Raw genomic sequence first — 19,348 nt, 5'->3', positions numbered from 1 at the left:
ACTTATTAAATGATCGTGCATATGAGCCCTTGAAGACGGCATTCTGACCCCGGGTAAGGCAATTCATCTTACCCCACCGTGGTATATGTCTACAGCCACCGACAACGCACTTCTGTGTTCCTATGAGGTTGCAAAATAGCATGTGCGATTGTGCTCCTAATGGCCATGATTACTGTTCTTTTTGACTTGATAACAATAAAGAATCCATACCGCCTGTGGAGTCTGTGGAGTAGGCTATGTTGAACATGGGACTGCCACATAGAGTGTGCGCCCGTTATCGACGAGCAGTTCTTCGACCTCAGCTCCTGTGATCCCATCCCAGGTCGCTACTGAAATGTCTGGAACAGCAAGCAACTCTGATTTGCTCTCGAGTATGCCTATCTTGGTGACTCTATTGAAAATGGCTGTCTAGCCTGAATCACTCTGGGAGTCGACGTTTCGGTCAACCACGACTCGGTGGTTTTGTATGCTGTTACCCTTACATCTGATGGTGGTATTGCAAACGACAATCGCGATTGGGGTGACCAGGTTGCTCCTGCACTGCCGATGTATGCGTCAGATGGCAGTGGCGAGCTTATGTTTAATGATCCTGGTTTTGAGGCAGGTCCTTGCAGCTCATGGAAATGGAAATATAAATGAAGCTCCTGCAGCCTACTCCTGGATCAGTCCTTGTAAACAGCTGGAGATGGCCTTATTGTGCCGTTCCCTGTTTTCCAAATATCTCAATTATTGTATACTGTAACTCTCAGAGGCTTTCCTCCAATACACTTACTGATTCCTCCCTGTTCCTTCCGTATTCCAGTGCAACATTCCAGGGACAATCCCATTTTACCTTTCTTCAGACTGTCTATCAATAACTAGCCCATGAGCGGGGCCTAAGGGTGGCGCCACGCTGTTCCGTACACAGCCTGCCTGGCCATCGGATATATCACGCCGAATCAAATCGCCCCTCACCCAAAAGGGTCTAATTTCGCCCTTAGGAGTAAGAATATGGACTAGTTAGTAGGATACGATGACCACTTTACCTAATACCTACAAATAGTAAGGGATTACTTACTACACTTACCAAGATAGCATGGTAAGCTTTACGACAAGCATAAGCTCTGTTAAGCACACTTATCCAGGGCTTATTGGGCGTTGTAGATAAAGTTTCGCTTGGCCCAGTCCATACAAGAGGTAGACCTATGAGCATGAGGATGAGCAATTGCAAGCCCCAATGCATTGATATCTAAATGTAATTATACGCGCACAACCTTTGTGCATAAGGAGTTGATATTAATAGGACCATGTCAGCTATATCTCACTACATGCTATCGAATCCGGCATTTATCGGAAAATTAATATCTAACCAAATTCTGGCTGGGCCATGCATTGGACCCATCAATCAAAGAAATTTTACAGAGTTTTCGCTTCGTCGGTTATAGATAGTTGGATATCGAGGTTGCCAGGAATCAGACCTTCTTTCATGCTGAATTATACTGTATAGTAGCGATTACCATAGATTCGCTATTAGCAGGGGTTGATCAACTGTTATCACATATGGCACCTCTCAAGCAAAAAAACGCACACCCTCCTAAGGTCAAGATACCATTTTGGAAAAGGGCGGGCCATTCGCAAGGGGTATCTCAGAGCCCGAGCGAGCCGATATGTCTTACTATTGGGACACCACCGAGCGCATGTTCACTCCGAGGGTCCCAGTCGTTCCGGATCTGCCAGACGATTGGTGGGACTGGATCGCATGCATCCAAATGCTCGCAAAGCTGACGGGGGTCTGGAGATACATTGATCCAGACGAGTCAATATCTAGTATTAAAGTAAATATGTACACCATGACACCTGCAGACGGTGCAAGGACGGGATGATACCCTAGAGGATTCTTGGGTTCTGGAGCAGACATCTGGTTTGCGAGTCGGCAGTTTCGCAGTTGCTGAATCGCTCATGGAGAGGATAACGGCAACATTGATCATTACAGGCATGAGACTGCTGGATAGTCGTGACGCAGCTCTCGTGGGCCATGGGAGACTTCTGATATAGAATACGAGGCATGATTCACCATCTGAAGCAGAGTCAATCATCACTAACATCGAGAGCACGGCATCATGGCACTCTTCAATCGTGGCCAACAGGCAACCTTGAGATTACGAACAATAGCGTCGATGTGATGCCTCAGAGCATGCAATTGACGGCTTCCGGGCCGAACACCGATGCCAAAGGATTACAAGGCCAACATACTTTAAGTTAGTTCCGTACTATGCTCTGTTAGTAAACAATTGAAGGTGCTCTAACAATCCAAGTATTAGCGGCCCGCATCGGGAGACTTGGCTTGGTTCGGTGGCGTATATTTTGATATTTCACCAATTCAACGTCTCCTAAACTACTCCCTTCAAATTATGACATTCAATGCATGACTATCTTCTTGTACCGGAGGCGCCCCCTAGAAGCCTCCTGAGCAGTTCACGAATTTGTAGCAGTAGGCAAACATGAACCGATTCTACACGTAGGCATGAGTGCTGACCTCCTCACATTTACACCCCATTGTGAACGGTCTGAGAATGAAGGACAGTGTATATCCATACAAGTGGCCAAGCCGAGCTGAATTTGGAGAAACCAAGATAGGGTGAGGATGAACTTGTCAATGATTCATAGGATTGATTCGAGTGCCATTGTTGTCGCCAGAAAGAAACAAACTTTCGCGGATGTTGTCCGTGCGATTCGAACAATCGTATATCAAATGAGCTGCTGAAATGCTAAAGGATGAAAATCTCAGCTGTCTCGTTATCATTCGTAGGTTGTTTCGTGAAATATCGTTATCATCCCCCACGTCCTGAATTGCGGGGCGGGCTCTATTCGGAGTTGATGCGGATGCAAGTCGGAAGGACCAAGAAACCCATTCAATCCCCGCACATAAATATCCAAATGAACGCCACATAATCGAGAAAGAGCAATGAGTTTCTCGCGTCTTAGTTGGAGTCAAGTATGTCACCGCATGCGATAACAACCGTTCCCACAGGGGCCAACAACTGGTGGAAAGAGGCCACTGTCTACCAGGTACTCGGCCTTGACAACTATCCCACGCTGCCACGCACAGCTGACATGCCCAGGTATACCCCGCATCATTCAAAGATTCCAACGGCGACGGATGGGGCGATATCCCCGGTCTGATCTCCAAGGTCCCATACCTTCATTCGCTGGGCGTCGACGTAGTATGGCTCTCACCGCACTACGACTCGCCAATGCACGACATGGGCTACGACATTTCCGACTATGAAAAAGTGCTTCCGGCATACGGGACTGTCGCGGACGTCAAGAAGCTAATTGACGAGTGCCATGCGCGCGGTATGAAGCTTATCCTTGATTTAGTTGTGAACCACACCAGTGACGAGCACGCCTGGTTCAAGGAAAGCCGCAGCAGCAGAGACAACGAAAAACGCGACTGGTATTTCTGGCGGCCGGCACGGTACGACGAGCACGGCAATCGGCTTCCACCGACAAATTACCGGGGCTATTTTGCAGGGAGTACGTGGACGTGGGACGAGCAGACGCAAGAGTATTACCTACATCTGTACGCGAAGGAGCAGCCTGACTTGAACTGGGATAACCGAGCCACGCGGGAAGCCATCTATAACAGCGCGATTCGGTTCTGGCTTGATAGAGGGGTGGATGGCTTCCGCGTTGACACCGTCAACAAATATAGCAAGCGGACGGATTTCCCTGATGCGCCTGTCACCGACCCCAAGAGCTATATTCAGCCCGCGGTGGAGATGTGGTGCAATGGTCCGCGCATCCATGAGTTCCTGCGCGAAATGTACGACGAAGCGTTGGCGCCGTACGGAGACGTAATGACCGTTGGTGAGTTGGCGAATACGCCCGACCCGAACGATGTGCTCAAGTATGTTGGTGCGTCTGCGAAGCAGTTGAGCATGGTCTTCCACTTGGATATTGGTCATATCGGCATGGGCAGCAGCTTGGAAGACAAGTACATCTTCCAGCCATGGAAGCTCACTGAGCTGAAGGCCATCGTGGGCAAGTGGCAGTCTTTTGTCGAGGGGACGGACGGGTGGACGACGGCATTCTGTGAGAACCACGACAACGGCCGGTCGGTGTCACGATTTGGATCCGATGACCCTGAGTTTCGAGAGCGCTCCGCGAAGATGCTGGCGTTGATGATGGTGGCCATGACCGGAACATTGTTCTTATATCAGGGGCAGGAAATCGGAATGATCAATGCGCCGCGGGATTGGTCAATTGGGGAGTACAAGGACATTGAAGGGCTGGGATACTATCGAGAGGCCGAGCGTCAGGCTGCGAACGGGACTGATCCAAGCAGACCTGAACGTATCATGGAAGGACTGCGAATTCTGGCGCGAGATCATGCCCGACTGCCGATGCAGTGGGATGATTCTCCCAACGCCGGATTTACAACAGGAACACCATGGATGCGCACTCACGACCTGTACAGAGACATCAACGTGAAGAAGCAGGAGTCAGATCCTCAAAGTATACTTTCGTTCTGGAAGAAGGTACTGCGGCTGCGCAAGGAATACCGCGAGTTATTCATCCATGGTGCGTTTGAGGTGGTGGACTTTGAGAATCTCGAGACCTTTTGCTTTGTGAAGTCCAGGGAGGAGAAGCGGGCATTGGTTGCCTTGAACTTCACCTCTTCACCTCAGCCACTTACACAGGCTAGTATGGCAGGGGAGATGAAGCTCTTGGTCAGCAACTATCCTTCCTCGAAACTGGGTACATTACAGCCGTACGAGGGGAGGATCTACATATCGTGAATTTCAGTCCTGGCTGCATAAATACCACAAGTTTGAATGTAATAAAATGAGAGATGATTATAGATAGATGACAACCAGCTTCGTTCATATGCCATCATAACCTTACGCAACGGATCCCAAAGCAATGCACGGCAGACTGACACCGACACCAGATGAAGACTAAATCCGTCAGCACGAGTCAGGGCCTCCAATCATGTCAGATACATACCGCATCGCCGGGGTTCTTCTGACAACAAGCCACGTTTTGCTTGCAGTGCTGGTTCAGCAGATCCTGGATAGGTAAAAGGACCACAGGGACTGCGACTGTTAGTCATTTCACGAGCGGAAGAGATGAGATTAGGATGCTCACCTTGCGCATCCAACCTGGAGCATTGATCAAAAGCCAGAATGCTGCTTATTCCGGAACCACCCCCAGCGAGGTTGCTCAGAAGTCCAGCGCCGATCCCCTCGTCGACTGAGGTATAATCCCCAGCTTTGACGACCCGATTACAGCACGAAAGCTGCGCTTTATCCCCACATTTGCGCGCAGCTTCCTTGATGGTCATTGACGGATCGAGCAGCGGCAACTGTGGCTCGCCTCGCGGAATGACCTGGAGGGAGGGAAGGCCAGTCGCGTAGGTGACGAGAGTGAAGACTGCGATACTCCGGGATAGCCTCATGGTGACCAGCATGTGTTAGGTCTGCGTAGGAAGAAAAGAGTGATAGGATTGCCGGGTAGTGCGAATATGACCAGTAATTATATTCTATGCCAGTCAGTGTCGACAAGGTTTGTTAAAAGACAGGGATCACAACATTTCAAGCGATGATGGAATGCTACATACCTGTGTCGCCAAGGTTCTTACATTCCTGACGTTCCCCACTGGATTCCCGAAGACATTCGGAACATGTGCCTTATACCGACTTCAATGGGTAAAACCTCAAGTGCATGAACGTGTTACTCCCTTAGACGTTGTAGAGATTCTCTAGACTCCCTATTACAAAAAGAAGTCTATTACTACGTACGATCTGGCTGGATCACTCCTACATAGTGATATGGCAGAAGGTCCACGACATGCAGGAGACAGAGAGCCCCTTGTAACTGTTGGAATGCACTACTCGACTTAAATTGAAGTTATGTGGAATGAGGGTAAGTATTATACTCTTAATCCCTTCAGGAGCCTTATAGGAAACCCTAAGCTGCTTTTATACAGGGCCATATTAGTGCTTGTTCTACGGAGTAGATTTCTGTACTTGAAATACATACTTCACACACGGCGGCCCTCGGAATGACGAAAAAGTGAAGAAGAGGTTGTGCAAGGGTCAGTGAGTCAAAGATTGAAGTAGTTGTGAGTAGTAATAGTAATAAAATAAATATAACAGGCGAACTGATAAAATAACCAGAAGTAAAACATTAAAGGTCAATTCACCATACTAATATTATCTGTAATTTAGCAAAATTAGAACCTTCTGAATCCTCCCACCTAACGTTTGAGATGCAATGCTTCTTTTATTTTGTTAAGTAAGCATTCTTTATCCTGCCACAGTGGGGTCTCATATGAATCTGTTGGACTAGTATCTGGATAGCTGGTTTGGTTCAGCGAGGGTGCTGTCCAACTAGCATTAGAATGTGGTGCATTGTTACTTTCATGCATCTATAGACTGGCTCACAGTCAGAGTGTGGCTTTTCCTCTCTTCCTCTAGTTCAGCTTGGTGAATGAGGTCATGGCCTTCTATGGCTGCCTCGTCAGTTATTCCGCTCAGGCTGTGGCATTGAGGTCCTAGGTTAATAGAGCGAAGCAGAGGGCAGATTGCAAAGAGTAGATACATCCTTACAGTCCAGAGAATAGTAGCCTAGTTGTTTCTGCCACTGTGATTATTTAGTAGGCAAGCATACTAATCTAATAGGTCAGATGAGCTGCCTCCTGGGACCTGAAATGTAATTTCATCCTGGCTCCGTGATGAGGTACGCCGTACACCGTCCTATTTCATGTCATGAGGCACGCTCTGAGATGTCCCTTCTATATTCCTAGTTCTCATCAGGAGATCATACATTCCTAACTAATTAGAGTTCGTAAAATAACATGCGGAACAAACGGAGTATCACCAAGAGCACAGTTCAAAGTTCAAAACAAGAGCATAAAGAATCCTCATTAATAAGTCAAAGTCACAATCTTTCCCACCCAGTCCACCTTGGACTTGGTGACAACTTCCTCGAAAATCCATTGGCCGACACGAGCACGATGCACTGTATACCCAATAGGCGGATTCTCCTCTGTTCCCACCCGCAGCTTCTTTGCGCCAATGCTGGCGATTTGGTGGTCTCCGACCAGCAACGACGGACGAACAATTACTGCTCCACCAAACACCCTCGACGATGCGTCCTTCAGCTCATCGGACTTGACCAGCTCCTCCAGTTTTTTCTTATCTTCATGTGGCACTGCAAGCAGAACGGAATACAGTGACTTGAAACCAAACGGCACATCATCCGGACCGTCCACGCCCGTTGTTGAGATGACGGTGATGACAGGTTTGCACAGTCGCTCGTCGGGATATTCGGCATATATCTCCCCTAGTGCTTTGATGATGGTTGTGATGGCTTGCTCGCAGATATGCGGATTATCCATTTTGACGGGAGTAGTCACGGAAAGCTGGAACGACGGCCGCGCACCAACGCCAGAGACAATCTTATCCACGAGTTTTCTTTCGTCTCCGGACATCAAGGTCTTCTTGACGGCTGCGACGTCGGTGATATCGCCTTGGATGATAATCAGGTTTGCGCTGATGGTTTCCTCACTGATTCCTTGGGACAGCAGCATATCGTGCAACTTCTTGGGCGTCCGCGCCAGTGCGACGGCTTTGAGGCCTTGTCGGAGAGACAAGGCCAGACATGCGTTTGTGCATCCGCCTGTGGCGCCAAAATATGCAATTCTCTGGGAGTTCATTTTAAGAGGCACAGAAAGTAGTTTAGATGATGATGGTGTCCATAATCAGAAACTTGGAAGGAGGAGTCCATGATTAATATAGTCATGAGTCTTATGACTGGAGTCCTGTCCATTCTCCAGCTAATGGTAAGGCTGAATATGTACCGCCGTAGGGCTCGGAGCAACAAGTGGGTGGTTCATGGGCGCGGGAACTAACATTTAGCTCATAATAACGGAGGATCTGTCTGCCCGGTCCATTCACACATTCACCTTATGTAAACGATGCTAGTCTCGGTCGGGCTAATTCAGAACCCCCAATAATGTATTCTTCCGACTCCGATACTTACTTACTCTGTAGATCACCACATGTTGTGCCTCTTCAGTAGATGATGGAAGACGGTATCTTTCTGTGCATTCATATATCCGTCATTACATTCTAGCCCATGGTAGAATATTGGTATGATGTCGATTATGGATAACAGCTGGCAACAAGTTGTTGTTAACCGTGGAGGTCGGGATTAGTACTGAATATATATTTCCACGCCAGTTATATCCCTCCACCTACCTCATCGAATCCTATCAACTCAGGAATCACTGAACATTTGACATCAATATGAATATACGTATGTACTTTCCATTGTTTTACGATCAACATAAACAAAGGCCCAATTACATATGTCATAGTTACAACATATCGTGGTTCGGGAGTGCCCATCCCTGTCCATTCTTGTGGAGGACAAATGTGGACAGGACATCCAAACTGACGAATTACGCTATAGCGAAGGCAAAATGGAGAACAGCAACACCAAAGATGTCGATGGAAGTCGGTCCGAGAAACTATAACCATCCAATAAGCCCCTTTGGACCTGGTCAAGGAAAGGCCGAAAGATTCCGTACGCTTTGAATGCGCGAGACAGAGCATCCTTTGTCGTACTTCCATCGATATCACCCCCAAAACTTCTCTTGCATTGTTTACCTATCTCGCCAACCAAAATATAAACACCGACAAGGATTCTGGTAGTGCCCATGCCAGTGGTTGCCGACGGGCAGAACGCTGCATCTCCCAGCACCCTGCCGCGGGACCAACAGTCCATCTTGACTACCCCCAGTCGCTCGCAATAAAAGTCATCAGCAGACTCGAGGGCTTCCAGGATATCGTCCATTTGCCACCCTGCGCCGCTTAATATCTCCGCAAAACCATGCTTTTCTTCCACGATGTCACCCTTGCAAGCATTGCTCAGTCGGTCCGAAATGGGCTTGCAGGCGAGGTACACCTGAGAATCTCACTTGGATCATGCGATCATGCTGGCGCACGGCCACAAACCGCTTTCGAGGAGCGGTGTACACAGAAGCAAGGTATTCATCCCATCTAACGGGCCGAGGAACCGTGGGAATACGCTATATCGACTCTGAGGGCATAGAAAGGGTCCGCATCTTCAGCGTCGAGGGCCTACCTTCGAGTGTGTGGTGTGATCCCTGGCCGTTTGCACCCACGATGACATCAATTTTTTTTTTTTCTGCTACCTGAAAAGACTGCTTCACAGATCATGGCTACTACTTCCTGGCCAGGCTCTACCTCCCCGCTTTCGTGTCAGAATGTCTTTGAAGCCCACCTTTTTTTTTTTTTTTTTTTTTTTCTCTCCCGAGAGTATCATGTCTTAGCATGGATGCTACGCCGACCTGCAAACGTCCATAAACCCATGGGATTATCTACATGGGAAACGGCCCGTGTCGAGAGGCGGAATGATGCCGCTTATTCGCAGATACAGAGTAGTGACAATATAGGTATTGAGCCAATGTTATCACGTGCGCACGAGAGGGATATTCCGCCTTTCCTCAAAAATTAAGGATGATGTTCCCGGAACGGTACCAGGGAACCCTCAAATCCTATCAAATTATCATGTATCAGGGGCTGGAGAAACGCAAGGGAGAATCGTGGGTCACCATGTCACAGGGAGACAAGCTGCTGTGGAGGTAGACCCTAGATATGCAATGTACGAGATTTAGGGGACCAATGTTGGTCAAGGCTGTTTTGAAATGTTCAAGGGGATCGCTCTATAGAGATAGTCTCAGAGTGAAACCGCCTTTGCCCAATCCGCCACGGAGGTACAAGGTGGAGACGGGGGGTTCACGCCAGTGGATTCAATGAGGCAGCAAAGACCCTAGCCATTGCCAGCCCATCGGCGTGCGCTAGTGAGGGTCCACACCACCGACATGCAGAGCGACAGCCGATTCCGTCGGCTCTTCCAGGTTGATTTCATGGGATATTCCGGCAGGAGATGATATCACAAAGAAGTATAAATAGAGGTTCTTATGCCATCGAAGAAACCGTTATCCAACTCAACAGCCTTCAGTCTTTCAAAAAATTCCCAGATCACTTTCTCTGTCCTTGGAATTATGCACCCATTGCCGTCTGTCGCCCTCCTATCCGCGATAGGAGCTGTCGCGGCGCAGGTTGGTCCTTGGGGCCAGTGTGGTGGTCGCTCGTATACGGGTGAAACTTCCTGTGTATCTGGCTGGTCGTGCGTGTTATTCAATGAATGGTACAGCCAGTGCCAGCCTGGTGAGCAATACACTGCTTCTCTGTGCGGCCGAGATGATAGTCCTAACATATTCAAGCTACCACGACGTCGACATCATCAGTCTCCGCGACTGCTGCTCCTAGTAGCACGTCTTCCTCGAAGGAATCTGTGCCATCCGCCACTACATCAAAGAAGCCTGTCCCAACTGGCAGCAGCTCCTTTGTTAAGGCAGATGGGCTCAAATTCAACATTGACGGCGAGACCAAATACTTTGCCGGCACGAATGCCTACTGGTTGCCGTTCCTCACCAACGATGCAGATGTTGACTCTGTCATGGATAACCTGCAGAAAGCCGGCTTGAAGATCCTGCGAACTTGGGGTTTTAATGATGTGAATTCCAAACCGAGCTCTGGCACCGTCTATTTCCAGCTTCATGATCCATCAACTGGCACCACGACCATCAACACTGGCGCAGACGGTCTCCAACGGCTTGACTACGTGGTATCTGCGGCGGAGAAGCGCGGAATCAAGTTACTTATTCCATTGGTCAATAACTGGGACGACTACGGCGGCATGAATGCGTACGTCAAGGCGTATGGCGGCAGCAAGACAGAATGGTATACCAACTCCAAGATCCAGAGCGTGTATCAGGCATATATTAAGGCGGTAGTTTCGCGCTACCGGGACTCTCCTGCTATCATGGCTTGGGAGTTGTCAAATGAAGCTCGTTGCCAAGGGTGCAGTACTGATGTTATTTACAACTGGACCGCCAAAACCAGCGCATACATCAAGTCTCTTGATCCAAATCACATGGTTGCCACAGGCGATGGTACGCTAAGCACTCCCCTCTCACATACCTGATGTCACGCAGGTGACTAACTCCAGTATAGAGGGCATGGGGGTGACCGTCGACTCGGATGGTTCCTACCCCTACTCCACCTACGAGGGTAGCGACTTTGCCAAGAACCTTGCCGCTCCTGACATCGATTTCGGAGTATTCCACCTGTATACCGAGGACTGTGAGTATTGTTCCACCCTCGTCGTCACTGGACTGTCAATTGACGCATCGTACCAGGGGGCATCAAAGACAACAGCTGGGGCAACGGCTGGGTGACATCCCACGCTAAGGTTTGTAAGGCTGCCGGAAAGCCATGCCTGTTCGAGGAGTATGGCCTTAAGGATGACCATTGCTCGGCCTCGCTCACCTGGCAAAAGACCTCTGTGTCTTCTGGAATGGCTGCCGATTTGTTCTGGCAGTACGGACAGACGCTGTCGACCGGCCCATCACCCAATGATCACTTCACCATTTACTACGGCACCAGTGACTGGCAATGTGGTGTAGCTGATCATCTCAGCACACTTTAGCTGACAGAAGCTCAGAGGACGCGTTCAATCTCGTCCTGTCACCAAAGCTGTGCGGAAAGACGGGGCCGGCCCCATCTGGTTCTCATCTCGCCTTGAACTGTTGCTTCCCTTCTTTCTAGGTATACAAGTCTTTCATGAGCCTGGCTCCACCGGGCTTATGTAGATAAAGTAGATAGTTTTCTCTTCTACCACCCTTTTTAGAAGGATTTCAATATTGATACTTTGGATAACTTGCATATTGTATTCCTCGCCAATTACAACTCCATATACCATACCAGAGCTTCTGGTCCTTAGCTCTGATTTCTGCTGCACTCTTTGCAGCTCTTTCAGCTCAAATCATCGTATCGTAACCTTCCTTGACAGCGTGTGTGGGCATTGGGTGTTCATAATATTGATCAGCTCCGCAGGTAGACTAGGGTCCCCGCGTTGCGGGAGTTCTCAAGCACACTAGACATGTGATAGTTGGGAGCCTTATATATGCACTATCAGGCTTAATCGTTACAAGTACGGCAGGGACTTCTCCTTAATAGTACTACTGGGACATAAGATGAGGGAGTGTACTGTGGAAGGCAGTATAAGCTATTAGCCTGCCAGGCTTTCCGGAACAACATATACCTACCTCAATGGATCAGGCTTTTCCAAGCTGACACTGGCATTTTTCACTTTATCAGTATGTATTGAAGCTGTTGCTGTAAGATTTAAAGCTAATATATTGCGTACTACATGTAAGGAACCTGTATTTATGCAGGAATCCTAGATACTCTCAGCGTTTCATTCACAGCCAGAAAGAAAAAGCTCTGTCACCCCTTGTTAACCACAGACAAGATCTACTCCCGTGCTACCCATTAACTAGTGGGTATATTGCGTACAACACCCCTTAGTGAAATGGAGCAGGAGGCATCCTGTCAATGGCCAGAGAGATTCGTACTCTTTCTGAGCGAGTGGAAAATCGCTTGAAGCAACCGTAAACTGGATACACATATGTAATCTGCTCATGAAACACTAATAAGTTCCTAATTCAGGACTGTAATATAATATACAGAATCGCCTTATAGCAGCTTCTCACCGGAGATACAACATAATTGCTCTCATTCATCCACAGCGAAATCCAAAAGCGGTTGTCCTATTCTCAATTTTTGCCCCGCAAGATCTCAGAGGGCTAAATCAATGCTCAATGCCTCGTTGTCGATCGATTCCGAGACCAAGTGTTCCCAATATGCCGAAGGCTTCATGATACGCAGTGGAATCAGCTCAGGGCGGGCTCGCGAACCCAGAACATGTATAGGTCTACCGGCTATTCATTGAGGACTTGGCTAATTGCTACAGCCCCATTGATGCAGTCATCTTAGAAAAGTAAAGATGGGTCTGATATTCACAGTCTGCACCGTATCCAATCTCATCTTCCTGTCAAGGTTTGGTAGAAATACAACGCAGCTCCGATATCACCGAGCAGAGCCCCGAGGTTTCGGATAGAACGCATCAACGAAAGGCTCCACTTTTCAAGGAAGGCTGACCTCACTGAGACATAGTAGTGCTCACTGGTGATACGCGAACTGTTGTTTTCCTACGTTCCACGACAGCGGCAGGGTTATCCTAACGTCGAAAATCCCGAGTCGGCATTTTCGGGAATACTGTGAGAAGCTGATGGACGGAAGAAGCTTACCACAACGTTCTCTCTACTCGCACGGCTGATGTCGACTACAAGAAGGCCTTGCAACTTCCTCAAGACAGGTGAATCGAACTTCGGAACGCATATCTCGCTCACCATTTAGTCGCTATTTACTACCACCATCGACAAAAGAGGCAACCACTCGGGAACATGACTGCCGAAAAACTTCGCATTATCATCGTTGGATCTGGCCTGGCAGGTCTAGCTGCGGCCAGGATCCTTCGTGAGCATCACGATGTTACTGTCTACGAGCGCGGTGGTCCGGATACGGCCACCGGTGGACAGGGTATCTGTCTGTTCTCTAACGGAGTCAAGATCCTTCAAACCATGGGATTTGATCGGTATCGTGCCGGTGGCGTTCCATGTTACGGTTACCGGCTGTTTGACAAAGACGGCAATCAATTGCAGGACTTCCCAGTTGACTTCAAGAAGCGGTATGGAACCGATACCCTCAGTATGAAGCGGTCTGATTTCCGTGACGAGCTCCTTCGACTCGCTACTGCTCCATCGGATGAACTCGGTATTCAAGGCAGTCCGGCGCAGATGGTGTTCAATATCAGTGTGATTGACATCGACCCCGAGAAGGCTACTGTGACGTTGGCAGACGGATCGGTTGTGGAAGCAGATGTAGTCATTGGTTAGTGTTGTCTAGCGGTCATCACGGGCGCGGAAGTGTCTGACACTGAAATATAGTTGCTGATGGCGTGCATTCACGTCTCCGTCGCCGGATTGTTGGCACTGACAGTTGCCAGGCCAAGAAGAATGGATTGACTTGCTACCGAATTGCCGCTTCTGCTGAGGCGGTTAAAGAAGCTCTCGGCTATCTCCCAGTGTGGTGGGAGCCGAGTACCGCCGAAGGGCGTATCTCTTGCCTACAGACAGGGGATGGGAGTAATCGCATGATTGCAGCATACGCCATCCGGAATAATGAGTATATGAACATCTCGTGCCTCTTTCCGACACGGGAGCAGAAAGGAGGTGTCTTGGAGTCCTGGTTTGCAGATGGTGACCGACGGGAAATGATCGAGATATTCAGCGATTACTACGAACCGATACGCAAGATTCTCAGGTACACACCTTGTGTCTTTTACGGGCTTTCGAAACTGACGATTTTCAGTATCGCCACGGAGGTGAAGGTGTGGGAGCTCCAAGATATGGACCCCCTTCCCAACTGGAATCGAGGACGCGCAATCGTTATCGGGGATGCGGCCCATGCGATGACCCCATTGCAAGGTCAAGGGGCGAACATGGCAGTCGAAGATGCTGACAGTCTCCGCTTGTTGCGTCCAGGTCTTTCCCATGCGGAAATCGAAGCGGTGCTTAAGCAAGTGGACAATGTTCGCCGGCCACGTGCTTCAAAGGTCCTGGAGGACACCCGTGTCATGGCAAAAGATATTAGCATGGAGCAACGACTGGCCAACTTAGACTTTAACTGTGGTTACAATGGAGTATTCGAAGCTCTAAAGGAGATTCAGTGAACGTTGGGCAATACCGAGGGAATTTAGGTCACTGTTGCTCAATCCTAAGTGCTTTTCCGTTGAGGTGCGTACGAGATGTTACCGACAGTCTGTTTGACTTCCTTCTTCCTTAGCTATAGGGATAGAAAAGCGAAGTAGAGGATTAGATGTGGTTTGATACCGTAGATTTCACTCTTCGTGCCACTCAAGGAGGCCTTCAAGCTAGAAATAGTACACGTTCTTCAGCATATATCCCACCTTAGTTATACCAAGTCTGGCTTACTGACCTTTCTAGGCTAAAGTCCTGTTTGCTGTTGGCTTCCTTGATTCTACTTCTTATACCGCCAGAAGCCGGAACTTCTTTGAGGAAATCCATTAATGTTAACCGTAGAATCGTCTACCTAGATTTCATAAACGCCGACCTGGAAATTGTAAATGACAGGTCAGCTTGCAGAATATAATGAGAAATCCCGGACTTGAGTCACGACAGGGGGTTGTCACTGAGTGCCAGTTTCGGAGATATCGGCATCTTACGACGACCGATACTCTTCCGGAGATAACATTTAACCCTCCTTCGCCCATGAACGACGGAGCAGAGTCAGCCTTTGGCTACCTTGTCCGAGCTAATCTATCCCCGACCTGACGAAACGAACGGATCTCTGCCTTTGCTCGGCAACCGCATCAATGGCTGGGCCGACTGAACCCATCAGAAAACGCCGACGCCCAGCCTTGTCCTGTGTAGAGTGTCGGCGACGCAAGGTCAAATGCGATCGAAACAGCCCTTGTGGGCAATGCAGGGCGCATAAGTCGACCGCTTGCACATATGCGGTGGCCTGGGCCACAGGTCCCGTTAGACATGAATCACAACGGACCCAGGAACCGTTGCTGCCCGAACCGGCCGACCAAGGCGCAAGCGAACCGCAACAGCCTGCCTCCAGTTCACCCAATCCAACAATTGGCGAGAGCACTGGGCCAGGAATATCTCTTGTACTAGGGGGGCCTGTGCGATGCACCCCCCCAGACCTGGACAGCACCCACACTCTTCCGCAGAAAGTGAGCGTCAGCTCGTCCACCATCCAAGCTCCTCCTGGCCCATTCCACGGCATCTTGTCCAAAACGAGGGTCTTTGGCCATGGCCATTGGATGAGCTCTGTACCTCTGGTACGCCGCCCAGCTACGTAGAAGATTTTAGCTCCTGATCGATACTAACATCACCAAGGTGGGCAGCCTACCATTCAGCAAAGACACGCCTGCTGAGCGCTCTGCCGAACAGATCTCAGAGGCCATTGCCGTATGCAAACAATTGGCTCGTGATATCAAGAAACAATTGCCCAGTCGCAGCCCACTTCCTACCAATATCCAACATCTTCTTCCCAGACGTCCGGTACTCGACGGGCTTGTGCAACTGTATCTCGACACTTTTGAAACATGCTACCGGATTCTCCACACTACAATGTTCAGAGCGGAGTATGAGAGATACTGGAGTAAGCCACAGACAGCAGCCACCCCATTCAAGGTGAAGCTTCTCCTGGTCATGGCCATCGCAGCACCGTTGTACGGCGATGTCCAAACATATAACGATCTAGCTGCCAAAGCTAGAGCATCAGTCCATGTCGCTCAGGAATGGCTCTCTGCGCCTTTTGAGAAGGATCGCTTGACGCTGGATGGCATTCAGATTCATTGCTTGCTTCTACTTGCGCGTCAGGTCAACCGGGTAGGAGCAGATCTGGCTTGGGTTTCCGCCGGTTCGTTTATCCGGATGGCCATGCAGATGGGCTTCCATCAGGATCCCAGCAACCTAGGCGAGACGAGTGCGCTTCAAAGGGAGTTACGAAGACGACTGTGGTATACAATCTTGGAGCTGAATGTCCAGGCTGCGTTGGATTCGGGCATGGCTCCTATGATTACTGCTGCGGAGTATAATACCCAGCCGCCATCCAACCTAGACGATGACGATTTGCTCGAGGCATATGGGGAGACCCTTCCGGCCAAAGCAAGTTCGATACCGACCCAAACTTCCGTCCTGCGTCTGCTGGCCGATTCTCTACCGTTGAGACTGGAAGCTACGAGAATTATCAACAACTTGCAGGACAAGCCGCCCTATGACCAAGTTCTTCGTCTTGGGAGTGAGCTGGCGTCAGTTTGCCGCAGTGCAAGAACCTTTGTGGATCAGCTCAAACCCACCGAGCACGATCTGTCGACGCATGAAGCACGTCAGTTCAGATATATTTTCTGCGAGCATTTTCTGTCTCGCTTCCTCCTAAGTCTTCACTATCCTTACGCAATCCAAAGCAAACGCAGTCCATTGTACATCTACTCCCAGAAAGTGTCTCTCGAGTCTGCGCTTGACTTGGTTTCACTCCTCGAGGACAAACTGTACCATCGCTTGCTACTCTCCGGGGGTGGCATGTTTCGAGATATTGTCACTCGTGGCGCAGTGGTGATATTCCTGGAACTTATAACACAATTGGAAGCAAACACCTCCATATTTTCAGCGCAGCGAAACCGCGTTCGTAGAGAGCCACTGCTGGAAGACGCGCGCAAGGTGGTCCAATATACACACGATCGACTGTGGTATGGTGAAACAAATGTGAGAGGCTACCTCTTTGCCCGTATGGCAATGGCCCGCGTAGAAGCACTACTTGATGGGCTGCCTGTCCAAGAAGCCGTAATCCACGCGACCAGCCAGAGCTTGGCAGTATGCCGCCATATTTTGGAATCCCTGGCAGCCAGTTCCCTCGCAACCAGTGCCAGTCCTCCAGATATTGCATCCTGGACACCCGGGGATATGCTGGCTATGCCCACTTTGGCTGATACCGACTTTGATTGTTTCAGCAGCGAGAACATCGATTTCGATCTTTCGGACCCCCGTTTTGTTCAACAATGGACAGACCAGTGTTGGTCCCATCATTTGTTTAACCCGGAAGAGGAAGAGGAACCGAGACAAGAGCCATCACTCGGCGAAGTGAATCCTGGCGTAAGAGCAGAAGATGAATACGCGATCTCATAATAATTGGAAGCCAGCTATCAAGGGTAAATGCATGGCATTAGTTCGTAAAGTAATTGGTAATGAGGACCAATCTCAAGCTCTTTGTTGACATTACTAGTTGATATTGGGATACTGGGGGCGAGCATATGATCAACTCTTACCGCTGTCAGATTCTCGTTTATGTCCGAACGCGGAGAAGAACTTCACTGTGCCGAGCACTGCCAACGCCCTGGCCTGATTTCTAAGACCAACACATGAGACCCGTAACGGAGATAAAGCTGCGCTATGGCTGTGGACATGTTGCGGAGTGCCCGGAGTGCTCGGTGATACTGTCCCACCCGAGGCAGACGGCGTATTCTGCCGAAAAGAGCATGGTAAGCCTGGAGATATTATCCCGTCAAACGGCAATAGATGACCGTAGACAAAGTATATGTCGGCCCTAATAACATCCCCAGTTCCTTGAGGCGAACTTGTAGCATTACACTCTCGGTTCCAGATACATATCTAACTTTCCAGCACCGAGATAGCCATGGCACAGTTGAAGGCCCTCATCAGCGGTGCAGAACTGGGTCATGTCCTGTGTTTGTGCGCTCCTGGCGGTCCCCAGAGATAGACAGAGGCCCAGTGGAACAACGGAGTTTTGCTCAAGTAACATGTCTCACTATGTATGGTCACTACTGGCCATCCTGACCAATTCTGAGAAGCTCTAATATGTACGCCGACGTTGCCTTGCTGGGACTGATAGGACTACTAGGGCTACGACAAGTCGTTTGCAGGGCATCGCAGCGGTGGCTCTGGTCAGGCCAACCGTACCCACTGACATTGAGAGTAAGTGGATATCCTTAGTTGCCCTGCTTGCCTCTCTGCCATCCTTGTTCTTCATTTTCGCTAGCGCGAGAATCTTCCATTGTTTTGTAGGCTACAAATCGGTGGTGCAATGGATCCAGCAACTCATTTTAAACCTGACGATGCCTGACCTAGCCTTGCTCCAGGAACTAGTTTCTGGGATACTTCGCCTCGAAAATGGCGTCTGTAGCTGTTCAAACAACTAGAAATGAGGAATATGGTTAGTTACCCTGACACCCAGACAAATGCCAAAATCATCACACTGCCAATGCGAATAATGTCCATGGACTTTGTGGAACCAACCGCCTTGTTGACATACTACAAGGTATAGACTCTTTGATAGCTACGGGCTGCCCGAGTGATTTTGCTGCTTCAGTCTATTCGTAGGAAACAGCGGGCTATCCTCAGCTCAAGGATCATACCCATAGGAGATCGATGTTTGGACCCTGCTGCCGCGGTATAAACGGTATGCTCGATAATTGGAATCAATCCTGTGGATTTGATCTTCACATGGGTATTACAATTGAACAATTTCGATGCACTGCTATAGATGTATTTTTTATTCATACAATAGCTGCTACCCAGTATCGCTTTCAAACCCTCCCTATCAGCCACAGAACCCTTTCACCCCTGCATACGTGCTGACTGACTGCGGCCAACTTGAGAGCACGACGCACATTCTGATCCGATATTGGACACGAGATGGTGTTGACAAACGTCAGCGTCCTGACGTATTACCTCCGTAATGGGCGTGGTGGCGGAGCTGGTTCCACGGGGTGCGTACAGCTAATGTTTGGTCGCACTGAACCGATGTCTTGG

At 49.3% G+C, this 19,348-nt stretch overlaps 8 protein-coding genes across 8 annotated transcripts; 4 read left to right on the top strand and 4 right to left on the bottom strand.

Annotated features, from left to right (window-relative positions):
* The first annotated feature begins 2,903 nt into the window (after positions 1-2,903).
* Positions 2,904-4,830, top strand: AFUA_8G07070 (glycoside hydrolase family 13 protein). Its single transcript, XM_742412.2, has 2 exons — positions 2,904-3,048; positions 3,102-4,830. Exons 1-2 carry the CDS (start codon positions 2,977-2,979, stop codon positions 4,779-4,781), a joined length of 1,752 nt encoding a protein of 583 aa, XP_747505.1. The 5' UTR covers positions 2,904-2,976; the 3' UTR covers positions 4,782-4,830.
* Positions 4,831-4,883: 53 nt separating this feature from the next.
* Positions 4,884-5,452, bottom strand: rodC (hydrophobin family protein; the record flags this gene model as incomplete). Its single annotated transcript, XM_742411.1, has 3 exons — positions 4,884-4,940; positions 4,990-5,078; positions 5,131-5,452. 3 exons carry the CDS (start codon positions 5,450-5,452, stop codon positions 4,884-4,886), a joined length of 468 nt encoding a protein of 155 aa, XP_747504.1.
* Positions 5,453-6,755: 1,303 nt separating this feature from the next.
* On the bottom strand, positions 6,756-7,976 carry AFUA_8G07050 (uncharacterized protein). Its single transcript, XM_742410.2, has one exon. It carries the CDS (start codon positions 7,700-7,702, stop codon positions 6,911-6,913), a length of 792 nt encoding a protein of 263 aa, XP_747503.1. The 5' UTR covers positions 7,703-7,976; the 3' UTR covers positions 6,756-6,910.
* Positions 7,977-8,454: 478 nt separating this feature from the next.
* AFUA_8G07040 (putative FAD-binding monooxygenase) lies at positions 8,455-8,844 on the bottom strand (the record flags this gene model as incomplete). The annotated part of the gene is made up of 2 exons (XM_742409.1): positions 8,455-8,518; positions 8,579-8,844. 2 exons carry the CDS (start codon positions 8,842-8,844, stop codon positions 8,455-8,457), a joined length of 330 nt encoding a protein of 109 aa, XP_747502.1.
* A 463-nt stretch (positions 8,845-9,307) lies between these two features.
* On the top strand, positions 9,308-11,830 carry manF (putative endo-1,4-beta-mannosidase). Its single transcript, XM_742408.2, has 4 exons — positions 9,308-10,244; positions 10,301-11,032; positions 11,094-11,222; positions 11,279-11,830. Exons 1-4 carry the CDS (start codon positions 9,995-9,997, stop codon positions 11,566-11,568), a joined length of 1,401 nt encoding a protein of 466 aa, XP_747501.1. The 5' UTR covers positions 9,308-9,994; the 3' UTR covers positions 11,569-11,830.
* A 1,557-nt stretch (positions 11,831-13,387) lies between these two features.
* On the top strand, positions 13,388-14,715 carry AFUA_8G07020 (FAD-dependent oxidoreductase; the record flags this gene model as incomplete). Its single annotated transcript, XM_742407.1, has 2 exons — positions 13,388-13,874; positions 13,931-14,715. 2 exons carry the CDS (start codon positions 13,388-13,390, stop codon positions 14,713-14,715), a joined length of 1,272 nt encoding a protein of 423 aa, XP_747500.1.
* Positions 14,716-14,828: 113 nt separating this feature from the next.
* AFUA_8G07010 (uncharacterized protein) lies at positions 14,829-15,105 on the bottom strand (the record flags this gene model as incomplete). Its single annotated transcript, XM_742406.2, has 2 exons — positions 14,982-15,105; positions 14,829-14,916 (listed from the first exon to the last, which is right to left on the bottom strand). Exons 1-2 carry the CDS (start codon positions 15,068-15,070, stop codon positions 14,829-14,831), a joined length of 177 nt encoding a protein of 58 aa, XP_747499.1. The 5' UTR covers positions 15,071-15,105.
* A 212-nt stretch (positions 15,106-15,317) lies between these two features.
* AFUA_8G07000 (putative C6 transcription factor) lies at positions 15,318-17,797 on the top strand. The gene is made up of 2 exons (XM_742405.2): positions 15,318-15,855; positions 15,914-17,797. Exons 1-2 carry the CDS (start codon positions 15,379-15,381, stop codon positions 17,702-17,704), a joined length of 2,268 nt encoding a protein of 755 aa, XP_747498.1. The 5' UTR covers positions 15,318-15,378; the 3' UTR covers positions 17,705-17,797.
* The last annotated feature ends 1,551 nt before the right edge of the window (positions 17,798-19,348 follow it).

This window comes from Aspergillus fumigatus, chromosome 8 (assembly GCF_000002655.1).
Source record: "Aspergillus fumigatus Af293 chromosome 8, whole genome shotgun sequence".
NCBI classification, from domain to species: Eukaryota; Fungi; Ascomycota; class Eurotiomycetes; order Eurotiales; family Aspergillaceae; genus Aspergillus; species Aspergillus fumigatus.
Note: the sequence above shows the minus strand (reverse complement) of the source record. Positions and strands in the feature narration are given on the sequence as shown.